Source organism: Stigmatopora argus, chromosome 12 (assembly GCF_051989625.1).
Source record: "Stigmatopora argus isolate UIUO_Sarg chromosome 12, RoL_Sarg_1.0, whole genome shotgun sequence".
NCBI classification, from domain to species: domain Eukaryota; kingdom Metazoa; phylum Chordata; class Actinopteri; order Syngnathiformes; family Syngnathidae; genus Stigmatopora; species Stigmatopora argus.
The window spans coordinates 16,371,476-16,395,935 of NC_135398.1; the positions used below are offsets into that span (position 1 = coordinate 16,371,476).

Below are 24,460 nucleotides of genomic sequence, written 5' to 3' on the forward strand. Positions count from 1 at the left end.
TTGCCGCCATATGGCAAAGCCGTCCACTTTGTAGTACATTTTAGACTTTCACGTGTGCCGTGAGTGTGTCTGTTTGAAAATATGTGCCGCGTTGCATTTGTATGGGTATTAATCGCTTAATAAGGGGAATTGCAATAATTAATAAAGGGGTGCATTTGGGTGGACAGGTATATAAGAGAGAATTTTGAAACATGGATAGTGGTTGTGGTGAGACAGCTAATTGAATTGTATGCCTTTATTGTCATTATATGAGATAGAATGAGAGTGATGAAATGAGAGCCCAGTAGAGGGTAGCGAGGTTCTAAAGCAGGGGTCACCAAACTACGGCCCGTCAGCACATTTCGTCCGGCCCTCTGAACAATACCAGAGACGCTATCGGATTTTTTTTCCTATTTGGCCTTGAAGACTGGGACGTTTTAATCTTGTGTTTGGTTCATTGCACCCCCGCTGAGCCCACAAATCATCCCAGTGAAGCGGAGCTTCGCATTGCTTCTTTGGTGACACGCGCGGGGAGAGTGTTTCCCTTTGATGCACGTGGGCACGTCCACCGGTGCATGCGCGAGCAGTGTTACCGAGACATCTGGACGATCGCAGGTGAGGGCGGAGCCCTGGGACCATCGCGGACTATTCAAGCATATAAAAACTGCAACCTGTTTGAGAATTGTTCTTTTTGACCCAGAGCTGTGGAGGGGAGCAACTCTGAATTGGATTTATATATTAGGAATAAATATTCTGTGGAGTAACCCAGCGGATCTTGGTCGTCTCTATTCAAAGAATACAATTTTCGCCGACACTATGAATCCCGTCACAAAGACAAGTACGATAGCTTGCAAGGCCAAATACGAGCAGACAACTCTCAAAGCTAAAAAGTGGACTACTATCTCAGCAGAATACATTTGTATGCCAAGCTCAGCTGAACCAGGCATCCGTTCGGGCCAGCTTTCGGGTTGCTAAACTCAGCAAGCAGCGGTAAGCCTTTCACTGATGGAGAGTTTGTTAAGAAATGTATGGATGCTGTCGCGGAGGAGGTGTGTCCCGAGAAGAAAGATGCATTTAATGCCGTAAGTCTGTCGGCGAGTACAATCACCAGATGCGTTGAAGAAATCGGGAGTCATGTATATGCCCAGCTGCAGCAGAAGACGAAAGAATTTGACTTTTTTTCATTAGCACTGGATGAAAGCACGGACGTGCAAGACACAGCGCAACTGCTCATATTTATTCGTGGAGTTCGCGCAAACTTTGAGAGAGTTATTTAGGTATTATTTATTTCATAAATAGTGTTATTTATTTCCTGTTTTTTCTGTGAAGAAGTCAGAGAGGGTTATTTAGGTATTATTTATTTCATAAATAGTGTTATTTATTTCCTGTTTTTTCTGTGAAGTCAGAGAGGGTTATTTAGTTATTTATTTCATTAATAGTGTTATTGTTTGTTTCCTGACTTTTTTTTCTGTAAAGAACCTGGAAAGGTTTGGTTGTGTGGCTTTCTGGAAAACAATAAAAAAAATTAAGCTCCCCTACGATCGTCACACTTTTTCTGTTACAAACTGAGAAGAGAAGGGAAAAGTTATGTGGCCCTCACAGGAAAACGTTTGGGAACCCCTGTTCTAAAGTGAGAATCAATGCATGTGCAACAATATTTTCAAAATAAAATAGCGGATAAGGAAATGCATTTACTTTTTGGGTGATTTCGTAACTTGGATCTTTTTCGTATCTCTAGTCAATCATTTGCATATAAAACATTTCGTAACTGAAAATTGCGTACCTAGAGGCATGACTAATAATCCAGAGTTCACTAACTTCAGCTCAGCCTACATTCTGATGGAGGTAGTCACTTGAACAGAGCTTCTTAATTTGATCAAGGTTCAAAACCTTAAATGTTGAAATCAAGGTAGGAAACGCAAATTTCAGTTTATGAATGAGATCAGTAGTCAGAGTATTCCTCATGAGTCTTATTTTCATGTGATTTATATATTACGGTTATCTTAAAAACTAATGCAGAGCTTGAGCAAATCAAAATCTTTACTCAATTTTCCAAAGGCTGCTGTTATTGTACAGATGTGCAAAATCTGTAGTTACATTCTCCACACAAACATGCAAAAAAGCAATTCAAAGTTGGGACCTCTGTGTTAAAAATGTTCAACAATGCAACAAATAAATTTGATTTAAGGGCATTTTTGGTTGCTGAACAAAAATTACCTTTGTGAATGTGACAAAATATGAAATAGTACTATAATCTATTGGATCAAGGTAACACCGAGATATGTGTGTGTTTACAAGTATATAGTTATTTTAGCTCTTAGATACAATAATACTTTGAGATACGAGCTTAATGTGTTCCGGGACCAAGCTCATATGTCAATTCACTCATATCTCATATCAATTTTTCCCATTTAAAATAACTAAATAGATTAACCCATTCCCACCCTCTGAGGAAAAAAACACCTAAAATAGGATACCACAATTGAAAAACATTTTTAACGTTTTTAATTGTTCAAATTCACCACCTATGCTCACAAAGTAACACATACCTATTAGGTGGTTATGATCTGCAATAAAATGTGACATTATGTACAGTACTGTATGGAGTTCTTACCTTCGAGACAGACGGTAACGGCGAACAGCGGTGTGTGCAGCGGGTGAGGAGGGAGACGGAAACACATTCGGTTCGCTACACTTGTGACACTATGTAACATAACAGGAACTTTTAATTTAACGTAAATGAACTTAAATTAGTATACACTTTAAAAAAAAAATCTTATGTTGACGAGCAAACTCAGTCGGTTACACCACTCATGTTTTTCTATTATTTAATGCTTTATATCGATTGTCGATTATCATCATACATTTTTTTACCCTTCATTAAACCGGCTTCCGTTGGACCCAACGTTTTTTCACTTAATTCTGCACTGATTAATGCAAAAAAACGTAAAAAATGCCAGTGCTCGTAGATATCTTTACGCGACGAAGTTCCGGCGAGAAAGACAGCGATGCTGTTCTAATAAGCAGCCTGTCGCATACTCGACCATCTGGCGGCCGCATTGGAAACCATCTCGTATGCTCGTATCACAAATTAGTTTTGTTTTGCAGGGCAAAAAATTGCTTGGATTTTTTTTCCTATGTCAAGGTATTACTGTACATATCCAGGGCTGCCAACGTATCCGGAATTTCCGGAGTTTACCTAGACAAGTAACACAAACTCCGGGACTTCTGACAACCTCCCTAAACTCCGGAAACCACAAAAATGTGTCACTTAATTTTTTTTTGAAGCAACCATTTCGGAGAAGTACCAAATTTCCAATTGAAATCCCTTGAAATTCACACCATCGCCACGGTTTCTGCATCTTACTTCCGCATTTGCTTCAACTGCACTGTAATTTGGTAACACGGGTGCATTGTGACTCATCCGAGTTACATGTTCTGACAAATTATTCATCTTGTGCGACTTCAGCGTAGCAATCGATTCGGAATCGATTGCATAAGTAGCCGCTATCGCTTTAACATTTTCATTTTCTTTTTTTTCGTAAGGGAAGTATTATTAAGACTGACTAACCACCAGTCTTTTGTTTTGAAACAAATCCTATCATTTGTTTGTTCATCAGTTGTTCTAAACCTTAGAATCTAAAGCAGGTGTCTCAAACCGATTCCGCCAAGGGCCGCAGTGGGTCCTGGTTTTTGTTCCAACCGATCCAGTGCCGACATTTTAACCAATCAGGTGTCTTCTAAAATAAGTAGCACCTGGCTGCAATCAACTGATTAACTGATTACACTTGCAAAAGGTATCCTCTTGTTGAGTTGGAATGAAAACCTGCACCCACTGCGGCCCTTTGAGGACCGGTTTGAGACCACTGATCTAAAGGAAGCAGTACTAGACGGCACTGGTAATTCTTATCAATATGGATGGCAATTTGGATGAAACTTCTAATAAGAAACCCAGACACTCGCAGAAGTTTATTGGTTCGTATTCGATGAAATATCCCATGTTGAAGCCCTCTCCAAAAGGACTGACATTTGACAACGTGCAAGTGCGACTTCAGTGTGACACATGGTGGAATTACTGACTGTAAAATGCACGTAGAAGGACCGAAAGACGAAGATAAGCTTACCGTATTTATTCGAGTATAACATGCAAAATTCTGTACCAAAACACTAAAGCAAAATTCGGGTGCGCGTTATACACAAATCCCGGTGAAACACTGCCATCCGCCAGTGAAAAAGTCCCCTCACCATCCGTTATAATAAGAGACGTACAAACTGTCTCTATCCACCAGATGGGGTGTGTGAGCCCGTTCTATTGGCCGGTGCACACACTTAAAAAAAGAACTCAAGAAGAATGGAATCAATTGTTTGGTGAGTCTGATGATGATGATAAATCAGACTTTGAGAATTTTTAAATATTGTGATAATGTATTACACTTTAAGGATTTAAAATTGTAAATTCCATTTGAGAATTGTTCATACTGGTAGTTTGTTTTCCTAGGTTTCCATGAATAAATGTTTTGTCATGGCAATGTGTTCAGTATTTGCCAGTTACCAGTACCCTTGGAATCCTTGGTGTGAACTGAGAAAGTGAAAAAAAATATGTATATCAATTTTTAATCACAAATTGTGTGCGCATTATACTCAAATAAATACGGTATTTTCATTATGCTGTACTTTTTCAATAGTTTGGAAAAACAATACTCATACCTGTCAACCTCTGCCGATAACTGCCCTTATAAATGATTGATTCCCCTTACAAACCCCCAAAAAACCTTACAAACACCGTACAAGTCGTACGGTGTTTGTAAGGTTTTTTGGGGGTTTGTAAGGGGAATCATAATCATTCATAAGGGCCGTTATCGGCAGAGGTTGACAGGTATGAATACTTCAATTAATGTAAAAACAGTTTGAATTCAATTTTCCTACATCATTTTTTTCACATTTTATATTGATTTTGCGTGAATCTCATTCACTCTGGAAAAACTCCAGAAATGGGACAAGGGTACTCCTGAAATGTGGTCGACGGAGGTTGGCAGCTCTGCATATCGTTGTGCGTAACAAATCAAAGTGTAATTATTGAATTGAAATTGGCTCATGTATGCTGCAATTTTTCTGAAAGCTGTCATCATTGAAAAACGTTTGGACACCCATGTTCTATCTAATGGCGCACCCTCATATTAATTTCTTAGTGTAGTTTACAAAGGTTTTTAAAAATGGGAAATCAACGTGAATATTTAAATATTTCTATAAACACATTTTCCATTGGCAATTACCACAACATTAGTGGAAACATTCAATGTACAATGCAAGTTTTTAAAGCCCTGGGCTTTTTTTTGTCCACGGGAAAGATGTTGGTGAACCCTGCCCACATAAAGGCTGACACCTGTGCAAATTGCAGACTGTGAGGGGAAATAAATTGAAAACTAAGATTTTGTATTACAACCGGAGAAGACCGACTGGCAAAAATACACGTATCCCCAGAAAATATATAGTAGTTAATGGATCTAACTTTGTAACTATTCTGGTCAACGAACACCCATGAAAACACAGTTCAAACTCCTGTGGAACAATACAAGTAGAACCAAACAAAACATCAACAGACATATTGGAGACTTTTGAGCAGTAAAAAGTGCATTTAGGTAAAATACATATAAATGTAGTCTGCTTTTACTTCAAGCCAGAAAGAATGGCAACATTTGGATACTGCAATACCTTTGTGTATAAATGTAGAAAAATTATTCTACGCGAATGTCTGGCAGAGTGACAACATTTAAAGTTCAGCCTTTTACGTAACAGCAATTTAGTGCAGCATGATTAAGATGATCTACATTCTAAAGTTATATGGGGAGGTAGGGCAAGGCATAAAACAGCACGATATATACATTTTTCTGGAGCTCTGTTGACATGACTGTTCATGTGCCCCAACAGTGTTATTTGCTCGAACCAAAAATTTGCAACAGGAAAAGGAAGATCTGCACAATGTCGACATAAAGGGAAAGTGCAGCGAATACATATTCCTCTGGACTAATGGAGTACTTCCTGTTGCCAATGAGGAGTTGCGTGTCATAAGCCAAAAACTGCAAAGAGAAGACAAAACGGTTCCAGAATGTTTTGTTGCTCATCTCCAAATGATATCAAAATACTCACCAAAGTGAACGCTATGGCTCCGATAGCAGCATAGAGCATGTGAAGCCAGTAGATCTGCAAGAGTGAAACCATTCAAATGACACCAAAATATAAGTTGGTCTCAAGACTTTGTTTCACAGAAGATACAACTTACATATTGGAACGACAGCACGATGACTGTGATGATTCCGGTCACAAAGACGACAATCCCAAGCACACAGAAGAAGCCCCGGCATTTGGTGAAGTCCACCTTTGATGCACAATCAATGTGGTATTAAAGGGACAGACAGCTTTATCACGTACATCCAAATGGAAACTAGCCTTGCATGCAAGATGGCCCTGCCCGATCATTTATTCATCATACAGTATACTGTCTTGATAAACTCAAGATTCTGACCACTTCTTTGACGTATGATGAGCGAGCCAATCTGGAGAAAGAGGCAGGAGCTGCAAACGTACCAAGAAGCAACTATCTATAACAGAGGTGGGCTAACCGGTCCTCGAGGGCCACTGTGGATTCAGGTTTTTGTTCCAACTGATCCAGCACAGACACTAGCCCAGGAGTCGGGAACCTTTTTGACGAAGAGAGCCACAAACAATTCATATTTTCCAATATTATTCCTTGTGAGCCATACTACGAATTTAAAAGTCAAAATACATACATGTAAACGAGTGCCTTTTCAATTGTTTTTGTAATTTCACCACTTTTAAAGTTGAAAAAAAAAATGAATATTTTTTTAAAAGATTCTTATGCTGATGCTAATCAATGAGAGGATGCATTCCAGAAGAGTCTACTGCAAAAAAAATGAAGATTAAAGCAGTTCTAGATGTAATATCTCAGTTCCGTCACCAGCAATTTCCTTATTTTAGCTCACAGGTTAGCAAAGAGCCATATGCACCCGTCAAAAGAGCCACATGTGGCTCCCGAGCCATAGGTTCCCTACCCCTGCACTAGCCAATGAGATTTCTGCAAAAAACAAGAAGCACCTGACTGCAATCTACTGATTGCACTTGTAGGACACCAGGTTGGAGAAAAGGTGTCCTCTTTGTGGGTTGGAATAAAAACCCGCACCCACGGCCCTTTGTGGAATAATAGTTTGCCCACCTCTGATCTATAAGGTTGGAGTGCAAAGTGGTTCTTGTGGTGAAGATTTGGAGATAATAAACAAAATTAAATTATTTAAAAAAAGAGCAAAGTACACCCAGAAAAGCTTTTTTTATGGGAACCGATGTTTTTGTTCTTCTGTGAACCACTACTGTGGCAGGGGAAAGAGTCAAGTGCTGCAGACGTGACCAGGATGTGACTCGTTGACTATTATGGCAGAATGGAAAGCACTTCTCAGAGATAGGTGAACTTCCCAAATTAACCGTGAAATAGCACACTTAATTTCCCCATTATGGAGGAACATAGAACATCAGCAAACTTTTTTTGATGGGAAATAATGATTTTGCGCTATAGGGAAAAATCAATCTGGCCTGTCAGGTTCAGTGGAAACAATCTTGTTTATTATATATAGATAGATAGAGATAGAGAGAGCGCGAGAGAGAGTGCGAGAGAGAGAGAGCGCAAGAGAGAGAGAGAGAGAGCGCAAGAGAGAGCGAGAGAGAGCGAGAGAGAGCGAGAGAGAGCGAGAGAGAGAGCGAGAGAGATATCGATAGATCGATCGATAGATAGCCGACTCGTGGTGTAGAGGTTCACTCGACTGACACCGGTCCGGACAGGCGTGGGCTCGATTCCCGCTAGTGGTGGTATGATTGTGAGTGCGTATGGTCGTTTGTCTCTCTGTGTGCCCTACGACTGATTGGCGACCAGTCTAGGGTGTAGTCAGCCTTTCGCCCGAAGACAGCTGGGTTAGGCTCCAGCAACCCCCGCAAAGTTTTTCGAGGATGCGCGGTATGGAAGATGAATGAAGGAATATCATTATATGTGCAACCCGGTGGGGAGTGGTTAGTGCATCAGTCTCAGAGTTCTGGGGTTCAGGGTTCGATCTCAGGTGAGTCCCCACTGCGTGGAGTTTGCATGTTCTCCACAGGCTTGTTTGTGTTTTCTGTGAGTACTCCAGTTTTCTCCCACATCCCAAAAACACGAGGGGTAGACTGGTTGAAAGCTAAATTGTCCGTAGGTATTAGTGTGAGAGTAAATGGTTGGTGCCCATAGTGGGCCACGACCCACCGCGACCCTTGTGAGGATAAGCGGTTCAGAAAAAGAATGAATGAATCAAAGGATTATTATACAGTCGTACTTCTTCTTATGAAATTAATTGGTACCAGAACTTTTTTTGTAAGTTGAAAATTTTGGAAGTAGAGCACTATTTTATGTCAATTCTCTAATTTGTTACATGGCCCTCACAAAACTACCAACTAAACCCTTTAAAATTCATCAGTGTTCGATTTTTTTTTAGGAAAGGTGTATGTGTGTGTATATATATATATATATATATGCACATATATATACATACATACATATATATATATATATATATTTATGTATATATATATATATGTATATATATGTATATATATATATATATATATATATATATATATATATATATATATATATATATATATATATATATATATATATATATATATATATACACATATATACATACAGTGGTACCTCGACATATGATCTTAATACGTTCCAGGACTGAGATCGTATGTTGAGCTTTTTGTAACTCGAGCGAACGTTTCCCATTGAAATGAACAAAAAACAAATTAATTCGTTCCAACCCTCTGAAAAAACACCAAAAACAGGATATTGGATTGGAAAAACAGTTTTATTTGTTCTAATTCGCCATATATTGACAAAGTAATAAATAACGAGTGGTTTAATAGTAATAAAATGTGTTTAATAGAAGTAAGATTAGACGCATTTCGCGGAGGGTAGAGACAGCGACATACACGGCGGGGGTGGGGGGTGTTTGGGGGGACTTTGTCCACGACAACTCACTTGAACAAACACATTTAAATTAACTTGGATAAATACATACAGACACTCAACGTTTAATGTAACTTCACACAAAACTGAATTCTAATTTTGTTTTAATCTTTTTTACCTTAGTTCTACGGGTTGACACCACCCGGACGTTCAGCCGGAGTCTTCAAAACAAACACATCAAGTTGTTTGTTTTTGCCTCCTCTTCAAAATATTTTGAAAATGACGCGCACAAATGTCATCACAATACGATAACGCGCGACCACTTGCCAGCTTGTCAGGGTGCCTCTTTTCTACAAAATCCAAAAACTCTTGCCACTTCGCAAGCATGTCTTTGATATATTTTGTAGCCAGGGGCCCGCCTCTTCCACCGCCTCTTCAACCGCCTCCTCGCTACTGAGTTCCGGCAACAAATGTTCACTCTCCTGGAGCTCGATTAAATCCTGTGTCATGAGTTCTTCGTAGTGCTCGGCGATTAGGTCATTCACATCAGCCTCGTTAACCTCCAGCCCCAAGGAATTTCCAAGCGACATGATATCGTCCATTAAAACGTGTTCATCATGTGCAGCCCAGTGCTCGTAGATATATTTTATACACGAAAGAGACGCAAAACAGACAGTGTCATGGCCACCTGGCTTGGTCTCATCTCAAAATTTCGATCGTATCTAGGGCGAATTATTCGATCGAAATTTTCATCGTATCTCAAACATGTCGTCGGTAGAGCTGATCGTAGGTCGAGTACCACTGTATATGTATATATGTGTATATATATATATATGTGTGTATATATATATATGTATATATATATGTGTGTGTGTGTGTATATATATATATATATATATATATATATATATATATATATATGTGTGTGTGTGTGTGTATATATATATATATATATATATATATATATATATATATATATATATATATATATATATATATGTATATAGGGTTGTTATACAGTTGTGGTCAAAAGTTTACATACACTTGTGAAGACCATAATGTCATGGCTCTCTTGAGTTTCCAGTTATTTCTACAACTCAATTTTTCTCTGATAGAGTGATTGGAACAGATACTTTGTCACAAAAACATTCATGAAGTTTGGTTCTTTTATGACTTTGTTATGGGTGAACAGAAAAAAGTGATCAAATCTGATGGGCCAAAAATATACATACAGCAGCGCTAATATTTGGTAACATGTCCCTTGGCAATTTTCACTTCAATTAGGCGCTTTTGGTAGCCATCCACAAGCTTCTGGTTGAATCTTTGACCACTCCTCTTGACAGAATTGGTGCAGTTCAGTTAAATTTGATGGCTTTCTGACATGGACTTGTTTCTTCAGCATTGTCCACAAGTTCTCAATGGGGTTTAAGTCAGGACTTTGGGAAGGTCATTGGAAAACCTTAATTCTAGCCTGATTTAGCCATTCCATTACCACTTTTGATGTGTGTTTGGGGTCATTTTCCTGTTGGAACACCCAACTGCGCCCAAGACCCAATCTTCGGGCTGATGACTTTAGGTTATCTTGAAGAATTTGATGGTAATCCTCCTTCTTCATTATCCCATTTACTCTCTGTAAAACACCAGTTCCATTGGCAGCAAACAGCCCCACAACAAAATACTACCACCACCGTCCGTGCTTGACGGTAGGCATGGTGTACTTGGGGTTAAAGGCCTCACCTTTTCTCCTCCAAACATATTGCTGGGCATTGTGGCCAAACAGCTCGATTTTTGTTTCGTCTGACCACAGAACTTTCCTCCAGAAGGTCTTATCTTTGTCCATGTGATCAGCAGCAAACTTCAGTCGAGCCTTAAGGTGCCGCTTTTGGAGCAAGGGCTTCCTTTTTGCACGGCAACCTCTCAGTCCATGGAGATGCAAAACACGCTTGACTGTGGACACTGACACCTGTGTTCCAGCAGCTTCTAATTCTAGGCAGATCTGCTTTTTGCTGATTCTCGGTTGAATCTTCACCCTCCTGACCAATTTTCTGTCAGCAGCAGGTGATAGCTTGCGTTTTCTTCCTGATCGTGGAAGTGACAAAACAGTGCCATTCACTTCATACTTACAAACAATTGTTTGCACTGTTGCTCCTGGGACCTGCAGCTGCTTTGAAATGGCTCCAAGTGACTTTCCTGACTTTTTCAAGTCAAGGATTTGCTTTTTCAGATCCATGCTGAGCTCCTTTGTCTTTCCCGGTACTCGGACATTTGGTCGCCCGGAAGGTTATTGATAATTACCATTTAAAATTGTTGCTCAAATTTCCTAAATGCAAACTGCAAATTATTATTTTGTCATACTTAATGCCCTATCAATTATTGGGTTAAAGAAAAGCTCCAAATTTCCCATACTTTTGTGTTTTGTTGGAGAACTTGTTAAGACCCTGACATACACACTCTTATACACTCGCATGTCCGCTCAGTGAAACTGCTCAGGGCCATTGTATGGCTTTGATTGATGCGTAGACCGCGTTGGTGGGCGTTTGCATCCAATGAGCCCTATTTAAATGGCCTCAGAGAAGTTACCAGCTGTAGTCACTCATAATCACTCACAAGTAGTTAAGAGGCCATGCTATGAAGCTCATTTCACTGACACAACTTTCCAAGTCACCAAAATTGCTAATTCGTGTTGCTGTATGTATATTTTTGACCCAGCAGATTTGATCACTTTTTCTGTTAACCCATAAAAAAGTCATAAAAGAACCAAACTTCATGAATGTTTTTTTGTGACAAAGAAGTATCTGTTCCAATCACTCTATCAGAGAAAAATCTGAGTTGTAGAAATAACTGGAATCTACCTTGGTCTGGAAGCAGAAGACTGTGACAGCAATGCAGACGACAACAGTGATGGACAATGCAAGAAACACTGCTGATGTGTCATAGTAACTGAAAGCACATTGAACACTGTTATAGAACCACCATAGTGAAACTATCATATCCTATCAATTTTCTTGACTTTTTATTTGTTCTTTACCTTGATATGGAACCAGCCATATATGAAAGAGCCAGGGTCTGAACACATGAAAAAACACATCATTATAAGGGTTTCTTTGTCTGGCACTGACACAAATAACTGGGGGAAAAATGCAGCAAAAATTAATTCAGGTAGAGGGGATGATAAGTGGTGCAGAAAGGAAGTTCAAAAACCTATTTAAGCAAGAAAAGGGAAGTAGAAAGTGCTTGGATTATTTTTGACAAAAGCATGTCAAGACAGACCTGGAGAATGTTTTAAATTGTAGATAATTATCCGTGAGTAAAATCCTCTCTCAAAAAACAGTGTCTCGTTTGCGGAGACGCTAATGATAACCAGATTTTTGCGGCACAGTGTAAATAAGAATAGTTGAAAGGTTCCGTATACCGTATACTATAAATAGTGTTGCTTTCGGTATACGGAACCTTTCAAAACCACCATAATAAATTTCCGATTTTGAATACAATGCTGCTACTTAACCACACTACATTGACGATTAACAATCCTTTCCCCTTTCTCATATGGAAATTGAACAAACAACACTTTTTTGGCCTGGAAAATTCTTCACTGATGTTGACATCCATTTATCAAAACATTAAAAGCGTATATGATTTTTTTCCCTTTTGGCTCAAATTAAATTAGGCAAGTACAGTAATCCCTTGATTATCGCGGTTAATGTTGACCAGACATGGCCGCGATGAACGAAAAACCGCGAAGTAGGGTCACCCCTATTTAAAAAATATAAATATATTTTTTACTTCAGCGCTGAGTTCTAGTAGCAAGCGGCGCACAGGGGAGTGGCTTCTTTTTGCGAATTCCACCGTGAATTTTCACATTTTTATGAACTTCCAAAAATGTATTAAAAAAGATTTCCCCCAGAAAAAAAATCTACAATGTAGTGAAGCCGCGATATTCGAGGGATTACTGTACAGCTGCTTTGACTTTAACAGTGTTACGTGAAGTGGAAAAAAATAATTGAATGCTCTTTTCTCAACAACTGTAATAAGCACAGGTAAGCAATACATTCCCTTCATAGCCAAAAACCAACAAACACAAAGACAACGAGAGAATGTGTCATTGAGGGCTTTGTTCCAAAGTGTGCTTACTCATTCCTCCCGCTGTTGACACCACCCAAAAAGAAACTTTCCCGTGGATAGTGCCTTGCATAAACCGGCATACGTCTTATTACTAGTTCAAAATAGCATTAGCTTCCAACTCACAAAGATGGAGAGTAATATCATATTCCATGGAAACTTCCTCCTAAAGAGAGCGTGATATAACAAAATATATGCAGATTAATTTCAATGGGCAGTTTTTTTTAGATTGTTATGCTTAAAATATTCACATTTACCGTGGGCCTTTGCAGCAAACCAAAACAAGGTGGGTGATGAAGTATACAGCACTGGAAAATCAAGCATTTAAAAGATTAGTACACTGTTCAGAAAGTTAGGCCTTGTTTTATTTCACACGAAATGTGTTTCAACTTACTATGATGCCCAGTAGACAGCCTGGTTCTCCTGTACAAATTTCCTGACCGGGTGCCTGTTTAAAAAAAAACACGCAAACGTGTAGGTCTCATACAGACTACAGACGGAAAGAATAAAAACTGACACAATACTCACACAAAGGTGAAAACAGCCACAATGGCTGTTGTTACAAGGAGTTGCAGAGCCAGGATCAAATACACCTGAACAACATAAACAAAACAGAACACCATAGTTGTGCAACTAAATAGTCAAGATACCGAACAACAATATTAACGTGTGCAACAAACATGGAGGTTTTTATGCATTTGAGTTGAACTGCTGAACGCTACCTTTCTGATGAAAGCATGGCGAACACTCAGACTATCCCAGTCACTTCCCCTCGCAGCAAAATCGTCATCTGTCATTATAAGAGCAGCAATATGCAGTTATCTGATAATCAAACAATTTACATTTACTTTAGTTTTGACATTGCCATTTCTTAGTGACACTACTGTGAAAAAGTGACGACCAACAATATTTGTGACACATTACTCCTAGAAATCACAGAAATTTGTAAAGTAAATTTGTTTTAGTTAGCGAACAGAAGAGTAATAAATGTTTATTTATGCAGAGTATCTTTGTTTGGTGCACTTGCGTCTACTTGTGTTAGTTTCAGTTACGTAATAATACCACGAGAGTAAATTGGGAAATTATATTTGAAACAAAGATAAATGCTAATAAACATTTTTTCCATTTCTAACTCACAAAGCTGGACTTCTGTGTACACATTAAGACATTATTAAGTGACATTTTAATGATAATTTAGGACTTAATGAACTTAATGCCTTTTAACACTTTAAGGGTCCATGGAAATCCAGACTAAAGAAAATTTGGAAATGATATTAAAAACAAACATAGAACGAAACCAACAACAACAGATTCATGGAATTAAATAATGCAAGCAAACAACAATGTTGAGCTCATTTGCCAACCAAATAACAAAAACAATGTTTATAATCAACATAGAATTGATAGATTGATGAATTTGAAAGCGTTTTTTCCGTGGGCATTCAAATAAGCATGACCTATTGAATGCAAGAATGACGTTAGAATCCTGAAACATTACAGTAATAAATGAATGAATACTTTTTTTGCGGCACAGTGGAGGTGAGTGGTTAGCGTGAAGGCCTCACAGTTCTGGGGCTGAGGGTTTGATTCCATGATCCTTACTGTGTGGTTTGTATATTCTCCTTGGGCTTGCGTGGGTTTTCTCGGGATACTGCCGTTTCCTCATACATCCCAAAAACATACATGGTAGGCGGTTTGAACACTCTAAATTAGTGATTGACCGATATGGGTCTTTCAGGATCGATACTAATTATATTTCATGATTCTCTCTTATGTACTTTTGACCGCCGTTCGTTGTCACTGAGTTCTGACGGTGTTTTTTTGCTGAGTTTTTCCAATTGTGGATAAAAGAAGCTGCTTCTGTTTTTATCATCATGCCTCCCAAGAAAATTACCAGTGCGAATGAAAAGAAGTGGTCAGCGAGGACAATGGCGAGTTGGTTGAGGGGGATAAAAACGAACTCTCTAGAGCAGGGGTCTCAAACTTGCGGCCCGCGGGCCAACTGCGGCCCTCGGGACGATAATTTGCGGCCCCCGTCTTAATATGAAAGATTAATGTTCGTGCGGCCCGCAAAATTGATATGAATGACACTTGTGTTCGGAGCAATGTTCCCTCTAAACTGCGCGCGTGCGCAATTGCGCACTACTCTCGTCTTCTCTGCGCAGTAGCAATCATATGGCGCACAGTAAAAAAAATCTATTTTTTTTTTTTTAATTTTTTTTTTTTTTTTTTTACCCCTTTCCCCATGATGGCGCCGTTTAAGTGGCAGCCAGTGGCAGTAGCTCTGTCCACTCATGTTTTTCGTGTTTTACAGCATGTTTTACATGAAAAATTAGAGGGAACATTGACATGCACCTGTTGTGGCAGGTGTGATACTGGTGTGCCCATAGCGAGCAATGATGATGTCGTGACCGGATGATTCGCCTAAAGACGTTTCGCCGACGGACGTTTGACAGACGGACAGGCCGTACTAGTATTTGTTAGTTTAATGATTAAATACAAATAATTGTATTTGTATTTAATCATTAAACGCTGTTTTCAGCTGGATTTGACCGAATTTGAGAGCATTTTGAGCCGTTTGGCGAATGGACGTCTATAGACGTTTTTTTGCCTCCATCGCGATATCATCCAGTATTTGTATTTAATCATTAAATGCTGTTTTAGGATGGATTTGACCCGATTGCTGTCATTTTACGGCTCGGTTCTGCTACATCTGCCTGCCCAAGAGTGCTTATTCCCGGACTGCCATGCCCGCCCAAGAGTGCTTATTCCCGGGCTGCCATTGATGGTAGACGAACATTGATTTTTACTATAATTTGGACAACACCGGCGGCGGGCCGGATTAAAAATCCTAACGGGCCGTATATGGCCCGCGGACCGAGGTTGAAAAACTTGTACACACACGATCCGGCGGGGCGAGCGCGCGAATCCCGTTTCGGCGAAACCTCCGTTCGGCCGAATGAACGTTCGGTGGAACGTCCATTCGGCGACCTGCCCGTCTGTCAAACGTCCGTCGGCGAAACGTCTTTAGGCAAATCATCCGAGTACCGATGATGTCGCTCACACTGGTACTCAGTGCGCTCAGGGAGGTTGTCTTTCTGCTCAGACCAACTAAAATTAGAGGGAACTTTGGTTCGGAGCTGAATGAACCAATCACGGTGAGGTATACGGCTCTGGAGGGCGGGACATCGGCCGGGCTGTCCAGTGCCTCGCTCACTCACTCATTCATTCCTCCAATCAGCTGGGCGGAGGAGAAGCCGTGAGGCCGATCACTCCGCTCGGCGCGCACACTCCTCCGCTGCTCTCAGCATAGAACTGAATGAGGCGCTATGATCCGTGATCCAGCCTGTGTCAGTGTCTGTAGCCATCTCCGCGATTGAAACGGAGAGCGAAAGTGCACATGCGCCACAAACCCGCGCGACTGAATGTGAAAGATCAACCCGAGACTCATTCCAAGTGGAAAAACATATTACAGAGCCCCAGAGATGTCTCTTTCAAAGCCTGCCGTGAAGAGAAAGGTCGGTGATGAGCACAGACAGTTTCAAGAAAAGTGGGGAGTGCAATATTTCTTTGTTGAACACAGGGGCACCCCGACGTGTCTCAATTACACTGAAAAAGTTGCGGTGCACAAGGAATACAATTTGAAACGTAATTGTACTACGAGACATGCAGAGGAGTACGAAAAATACCAGGGAGATCAGAGAGCCAACCAGGTTGCCAGTCTTAAAACACGTCTTCTGAGGCAACAGGATTTCTTCAAGAAGGCTACCAAAGACAGTAATGCAGCAGTCAAAGCTAGCTACGCCGTTTGTGAGTTGATTGATCCTGTGCTAAGTGATCCCAAATGGCTCATGGACTTGGCTTTTCTTGTTGATATCACACATGAGCTTAATGTACTGAACAAGAAGCTACAAGGCCAGGGGCAACTTGTCAGTGCTGCCTATGACAACGTGAGAGCATTCTGCACTAAACTTGTGTTATGGAAAGCCCAGCTCTCTCAGACAAACCTTTGCCATTTCCCAGCATGCAAGGCTCTCGTGGATGCAGGCACACCATTCAGTGGTGAGAAGTATGTTGAGGCCATTTCGAAGCTACAGGAGGAATTTGATCACAGATTTGCAGACTTCAAGACACACAAAGCCACATTTCAAATTTTTGCGGACCCCTTCTCCTTTGATGTGCAAGATGCCCCTCCTGAGCTTCAAATGGAGCTCATTGACCTGCAGTGCAACTCTGCACTCAAAGCCAAGTTCAGGGAGGTGAGTGGAGAAGCAGACAAGCTTGGGCAATTTTTGAGAGAGTTGACCCCCAGCTTCCCTGAACTTTCCCGAAGGTTCAAGCGGACCATGTGCCTTTTTGGGAGCACATACTTGTGTGAGAAGCTCTTCTCCACCTTGAACTTCAATAAGTCCAAGTACAGGTCCAGACTTACTGATGAGCATCTTCAAGCTCTACTGAGGGTCTCCACTGCTTCCTCCCTCAAGCCAAATGTGACTATGTGAGAAGAAGCGCTTCCAGGTCTCTAGCAGCAAGGAGTAGGCAAGAGAAGCCGTGTTCAGAATATTTCATGTTCAATGTTCCATTCAAGTTCAGAAAGTTAAAGGTTAAAGAGCTGTTAATACAGACATTTGAAACGGAATAAAAATAATTCATTTTCTCTACTTAGCCAGCCAGTGTATATCTACTGTATGCTCATTAGTATTATTTGGTTTTGTATTACTGATTGATTTATTTTTTATTCATCTTTAAGTTAATTTATTTAATTCATTATTTTTTGTTAAAAAATAAAGATATTTGATAACGTTGGAATGTTTTATCAGTGCTTTTCTTGTGGAAATCCTGATGCGGCCCAGTCTCACCCAGACTCGGCCTCTAGCGGCCCCCAGGTAAATTGAGTTCGAGACCCCTGCTCTAGAGCAAGGGTGTCAGACTCGGGTTGGTTCGCGGGCCGCATTAACGTCAACTCGATTTCATGTGGGCCGGACCATTTTAGATATAATATATATTTTTTAAATTGGATTAAAAGAACTGGATCAAAAACCCTAAATCTTCAGTTTTTTTCATAGATCTAGAACAATGTATAGTTGAGCTTTTTTCCCTTAGTAGGGGAAAACGTCTTTTTAAAGTTATGTTCAATATTAAAGTGGAAAACAAAATATTTTTTGATATTTATTTTTAGATGAAATGCTTTTTGAACTTGGATTAAAAAATTGCAATTATTGATTTAAAAAAGGGAAAATCAGGAACTATAATACACATCTATATTCTTTATTTTGAATTTGATCCTAAAACAGAAAGTCGGGACTCATGATTTACTTTCTTGGGGCCGCACAAAATGATGTGGCAGGCCAGATTTGGCCCCTGGGCCGCCACTTTGACACCTGTGCTCTAGAGTTAATGGAACACTCGACAATACTGGGGAATAAAATGAAAATGAAGCAGCGAGCATTGCAACTGCAAAAATCAAAGAAATGCTGGAGAAATTTGCATTAAAGTAGCATTATAGAAACATTATTAAAAGTCATCAAAGGCAATCGTCTTTGGATAGTTTTTTTTTTTCAAAACGTCTGTCAACCAGCACAGCAGAAGGGCAAGTTAAATTCAAACAGGTAAGAACCAGTAGTGACTAATAAAATGAGTGAAAATTTTAATTTCAAAGAAATCATAAAACGATGTTTGTTGTTGATTAATGTTGTTTGAATTCTTAATGTTGCGTTTATGAGGTGTGTTCATTTGTTCGTGTGGTTGTCATGTTCACTTCGTCCACGGCGCAAGGGAAACCAGACACAAGAGGCGAAAAGCAAACACTCTCTCTGTTGCTGACCGTTCGCTTCCTCTTGTTCCCCTGCGTTTCAACACGGATAGATTTTGTATGCTTATTATTCATTTTAAGACATTAATAAATTATATTCTTAAAATTTTCTCTCATTTTTTTATTTTCCTCACATCTTTCATACAAAATTGGGACACTTTCACCAATTTTAAAGGTTTTAGTTGGTAGTTGTTTGAGGACCGTGGAACGAATTAGAGAATTTACATATAAAGTACCGTATTTTCACGATTATAAGGGACACCGCATTATAAAGCGCGCCCTCAATGAATGACAATTTTTTTTCCCATATATAAAGCACACTGGATTATAAGGCGCCCGTCTATTTTGGAGAAAATTTAAGACTTTTAAGTGCGCCTTATAGTCGTGAAAATACGGTAGTTATCTACTTACTAAATTTTACGAAAAAAGTTCTGGAACCATTTAATTTCGTAAGTAGAGGTACGATTGTATATATATATATATATATATATATATATATATATATATATACAATAAAAGGTTATGTTCCAATAGCTGTCACTGGAAGTTAACGCTAAAATAGAAATGTTGATAATCTTTTCTATTATGAAATCATTTGTTCTTTGTCATTGTTACTTTTAAATGGATGCATTTTCTTTTTCCTTAATACACTGCCATGTTATTGCAGCAGTGAATCGAATTCAGGTCCAAAAATGTAATCGAGAGGAACTCAGTCACAGTCCGAAAAATCTAACATATATCAGATTTTAAACCACATTCATTTGTTTCAATTCACTGCTTCCACACCTGAAAAGCTACACAATCTTACCAGAGCTCAAAACATCTGAAGGCATGGTAGGTGGCATGATGGGAGGCATTGGAGGCTGACCAGGATAGCCAGCTCCTGGGGGCCCAGCGGGATTTGGCTGTCCTGGGTATGGGCCAGGAGGATAACCCTGTGGCTGACCTGGGTATGGGCCAGGAGGATAACCCTGTGGCTGACCTGGGTAGAGAGGAGTGTTTGGACCGGTGGGGTAAGGAGCAGGAGGTTGTCCTGAATGAGGTCCGGCAAAATTTGGGAAGCCATATGCCGGGGGTGCTAGGTAATCACCACCCTGTGGTGCATATGGTGGGACATGGGATTCATCATAACCTGGAGGGTAATCTGATCTGGACATTTTGCCTGAAAGAAAAAAGTGATTTGTTTTAAAACACATTGATGAAAGATCAAGTTTGAGTCTGACAAGTCTATTGTGTGTTACAATATTCTGTTGGTTTGTTCTAAAATGCACAATTCAGATAGGGAACATGGCTGCAAACAGAAAAGGCAGTTTTTTTAGATCAGTATCAACGATTTTGGAAACCCGCCAACGTTTGTCATATTGGGGAATTCATTCATTCAATCATTTTTTGAACCGCTTTATCCTCACTAGGGTCGCGGAGGGTGCTGGAGCCAATCCCAGCTGACTTCGGGCCAGAGGCGGGGGGCACCCTGAATCGGTGGCCAGTCGATCGCAGGGCACAAGGAGACGGATAACCATGCACACTCACACCCATACCTAGGGGCAATTTAGAATGTTCAATGTGCCTACCATGCATGTTTATGGAATGTGGGAGGAGACCGGCGTGCCCATAGGAAACCCACGCAGTGAACATGCAAACTCCACACAAGTGGACCGACCGGGATTTAAACCCATGAGCCCAGAGCTGTGAGGCCGACGCACTAACCACTCATCCGCCGGGTTAAATTTTGTCAATAAATATAGATACAAATGTTTAATACTAAAAATAATAATAATGATATAATTATAACAAGGGCTGCCCGGGAACTGAGTGGTTAGCGCGTCAGCCCCACAGTGGGAGTCCTGGGTTCAAATTCAGGTCGGTCTGCGTGGGTTTTCTCCGGGTACTCCAGTTTCCTCCCACATTCCAAAGACATGCATGGTAGGCTGATTGGACACTCTAAATTGCACCTAAGTATGAGTGTGGCGTGAATGGTTGTTTGTCTCCCTGTGCCCTGCGATTGGCTGGCCACCAATTCAGGGTGTCCCCCGCCTCTGGCCCGAAGTCAGCTGGGATAGGCTCCAGCACGCCCCGCAACCCCAGTGAGGATAAAGCGGTTCAGAAAATGAGATGAGATAATTATGACTGAGAATGTGCACCCACATCCAGCAGGTCTTTATTGTGTTGTTGTTAGATTACAAAAAATGGTCACTTTTTCTATTAAGGTTTAAAATATGATCACGATTCCTGATTAAGTTAGGCCAGTAGAGAAGATCTAGCTGGTTCTGATTCTTTTCGGTTGACGACCATTTTACTGGAAAGACGCACATTCACACACCCGCATCAGTATTACGCTTGTATTCCCTCTTAATGGGGCCATTCAGTGTTTCAAATGCAAGTTGACATAGATCTCCACACGCTCACAGAAATGACGTATTACAAATGAAATTTACAAACTTCATAACCATCTTCCACGTTACTTTTATGTTTTCACGTCAAACAAGTGGAAATGGAAAATTTGCTCTACCAAAAAGTATTAGTAAAACAATAAAACAAAGACGACTAATAAGGAAGTTGAGATACAAACCTGAGCTAAAATACTCTCACGCAAACGGTCGCTTTGAAGCAGTACATTACTTAGTAGTTTGGGGAAAAAAAACAAAAGAACGACATACCAAGATTGTCCCACGGGTAGTTGGAAACTTGAAGTCAATCTTTCGTGTCGTGGAAAAAGGAATAGTGAGTGGGACTTAAGACTGAGACTTGGTCCCCGAGAGACTACGCGTTGTTGAAGAACATTTCCCGGAACTGAGCCGAGAAAATGGGTGGAGTCCACTGGAATCTGTCTCCCACACCCGCGCCACGACGTGTAGCCTAGCTTTCTCGTTCTGGATGGTGTGAAGATGGAGACGGTATTATTTTGTGTGTCTCTAGAATACCAAAAAGACAAAAAATAAAGGACGTGTAGAAACGTTGTTCATTCATTTAATTCTGTAAACATGCATTGCGTTCATGAAACCCTGTTGTCACTGTATGAAGTCATTACATCAGGCTTGTTTATCATTTTAAATTTAAATTCAAAGAGTTTCTCAGTTACAAGTCGTCAAGCAGTTGGCCAGTCTCTGCCAGATTAAGAGATATTTCAGCAATCCAGCTACGACCATGTCATAATATCTCTCCTACATTTGTCAAGTTACGCCCATTTCTTACACAGTTTCTTCACTCTTCAACCGTGCATTGGGTGTGTCCATAGCTGGCTCGTATGTGAATATCAGTGGCGGGCGGTGCATTTTCTGGTAGCGCCTTTAACCTATCAATCCAACCCTCAAAAACGATTTTATGGCTATAAAACCTCCACTGCAGCTACAGCTGCGACACATAAAAAAATAATCAATAAATTAATGCACAACAATGGGGTAAAATCCACTTACTAGCAGCATTTCATGATTAAATACAAATACTGGAGCTTTTCAGACATTAAAACCAGGCCAGGGGGTGATTTTCCCGGGAAAAGACAGCGATGAACGTCAATAGTGTACGGGCAAACATTACCCGAAAATTGGGTAAAATCCAGCCCAAAACAGCATTTATTGATTAAATACAAATACTGGAGCTTTTTAGACATCAGAACCGGGCCCGGAGTATCATTTCCCCGGTAAAAAGACAGCGATGAACGTCGATACGTCCATACGTCAAATGACAAAAAATGCACTAAAATTAGGTAAAATCCACTTCCTAGCATCATTTATTGATTGAAATACAAATACTGGAGTTTTTGAGACATTACAACCAGGCCAGGGGGGTGATTTTTCCCGGGAAAAGACAGCGATGGACGTCAATGGTGAAACGCCAAAAATTAAACTGGGGTAAAATCCACTTCCTAGCAGCATTTTGTGATTAAATACAAACACTGGAGCTTTTCAGATATCAGAACTTGGCCCACAATTGAAATATTATTTAGGAATATAGCCATATTTGTAATTTTACTCACCAAAAATCCTTTTTACACAATATCCATGCTCCTTTCTTTCTTCCTTCTTTCCTATTGCCATCGAAGCTAATGATGAAAGTCGAGCCTGTCCTGTCATATTTCCGGCATAGTCCGTTTTGAAAATAGCATTAAATCAACACAACAATATACTATTTGCTTGTGGAGCTAAGTTAGCACGCTGAAAGTGCCCCACACACCATTTGCCCGGCTGTAACAGGCTTGCTAGCTTCGGAGTTACCGCCCTTTCTTAATGATGTCCATTTTTTTCCTGAAAAAGTTCGTCTGGAAAATAGCTTTGTGAGCAAACAGAATCTATTTGTTTTTGCTTCTGTCGGCCATAGTGGGTGGAGTTTGCGATCTCGGCTGCCTCGGTACTGCTTTGGCCCGCCTACTAGCCAATCATAGTTTGTGAAAGCAATGACATGTCCCAGCCAGCATAATGCTAACGCCTATGAAAAATCATTGTGGGGTTGCCAACTCGAAATCTGATTGGTTAAAAGCAACAGTCTAGTTTAATGCAGCAGAGCCCGCAAGAACTGATTGTGCAGGCTTTGAGGCAGATCTGATCTGGCAACAAATAATGGCTGAAATGTAATTGGTTAAATGCTTCAATATGAAAACACACATCTGGAAGCAGTGCAACCAGGGGGAAAAGCAATGGAAGGAAGCTAACAGACCATTTGGAATAATAAGTACATATTGATGGACAAAAAATAATATGATTCAGATATTTCTTAGGCCAGCATTGAAGGCCTTGAAGGCCCTGATGGCCCGCCACTGGTGAATATTATTTAAGTTATACAATGTATTAAAACAAAGTGCAATATATCAAAGACAATAGTATATTAAAACAGTTTTAACACGTTGTCAAACAACCCCTCCCCGTCCCCCGTCAAACTGGATTGGACGTCTCTCGTCGTTAATCTGAAAATTGATTTCATATTATTGACGTAAACATAAATTACTGTTTAGCACGATAGTATTAAAACGAATAATGGTAATAATCTCACAGAGAGGAAGTGTTATTGTATTGAATTGAATTTGAATTAAATTGAATGATTTTATTGTCATTATACAAGTATATGTATTGAGATTTAAAGCTTTCACTACTTAGTGCAGCGCATCGGCCCCACAGCTCTGGGGTCCTGGGTTCAAATCCAGGGTCAGTACATCTGTGTGGAGTTTGCATGTTATCCCCGGGCCTGCGTGGGTTTCAGTGGCGGTCCGTGCATTTTCTGGTAGCGCCTTCAACGTATCAATCCAACCCTCAAAAACTATTTTATGGCTATAAAACCTCTACTGCAGCGACACATAGAAAACAATCAATAAATCAATGCACAAAAATGGGGTAAAATCCACTTCCTAGCAGCATTTCATGATTAAATACAAATACTGGAGCTTTTCAGACATTAAAACCAGGCCAGGGGGGTGATTTTCCCGGGAAAAGACAGCGATGAACGTCAATGGCGTACGGGCAAACATTGCCCGAAAATGGGGTAAAATCCAGCCGAAAACAGCATTTATTGATTAAATACAAATACTGGAGCTTTTTAGACATCAGACCCGG

General features: G+C 40.2%; 1 protein-coding gene across 2 annotated transcripts; it reads right to left on the reverse strand.

Moving 5' to 3' along the window:
• Positions 1-5,589: 5,589 nt before the first annotated feature.
• Positions 5,590-24,276, reverse strand: tmbim1a (transmembrane BAX inhibitor motif containing 1a). Of its 2 annotated transcripts, none has more exons than XM_077614872.1 (12): positions 21,490-24,276; positions 19,729-20,082; positions 13,831-13,898; positions 13,637-13,701; positions 13,503-13,556; positions 13,366-13,416; positions 13,235-13,274; positions 12,018-12,055; positions 11,842-11,929; positions 6,260-6,355; positions 6,127-6,180; positions 5,590-6,056 (listed from the first exon to the last, which is right to left on the reverse strand). In XM_077614872.1, exons 2-12 carry the CDS (start codon positions 20,075-20,077, stop codon positions 5,910-5,912), a joined length of 1,050 nt encoding a protein of 349 aa, XP_077470998.1. In that variant the 5' UTR covers positions 20,078-20,082; positions 21,490-24,276; the 3' UTR covers positions 5,590-5,909. The 2 variants fall into 2 exon arrangements, with proteins under 2 accessions (XP_077470998.1, XP_077470997.1); XM_077614871.1 differs by having other exon boundaries at positions 21,578-22,414.
• Positions 24,277-24,460: the final 184 nt, after the last annotated feature.

What these genes read in the sequence shown, in the direction of transcription:
- tmbim1a (XM_077614872.1), bottom strand. Translation starts at nt 20,077, where the DNA reads ATGTCCAGATCAGATTACCCTCCAGGTTATGATGAATCCCATGTCCCA. An exon ending in TTCAGATGTTTTGAGCTCTG is followed by an intron (nt 13,899 to 19,728) that starts GTAAGATTGTGT and finishes TTATAATGACAG; the next exon opens with ATGACGATTTTGCTGCGAGG. An exon ending in GTTTGCTGCAAAGGCCCACG is followed by an intron (nt 13,275 to 13,365) that starts GTAAATGTGAAT and finishes CGCTCTCTTTAG; the next exon opens with GAGGAAGTTTCCATGGAATA.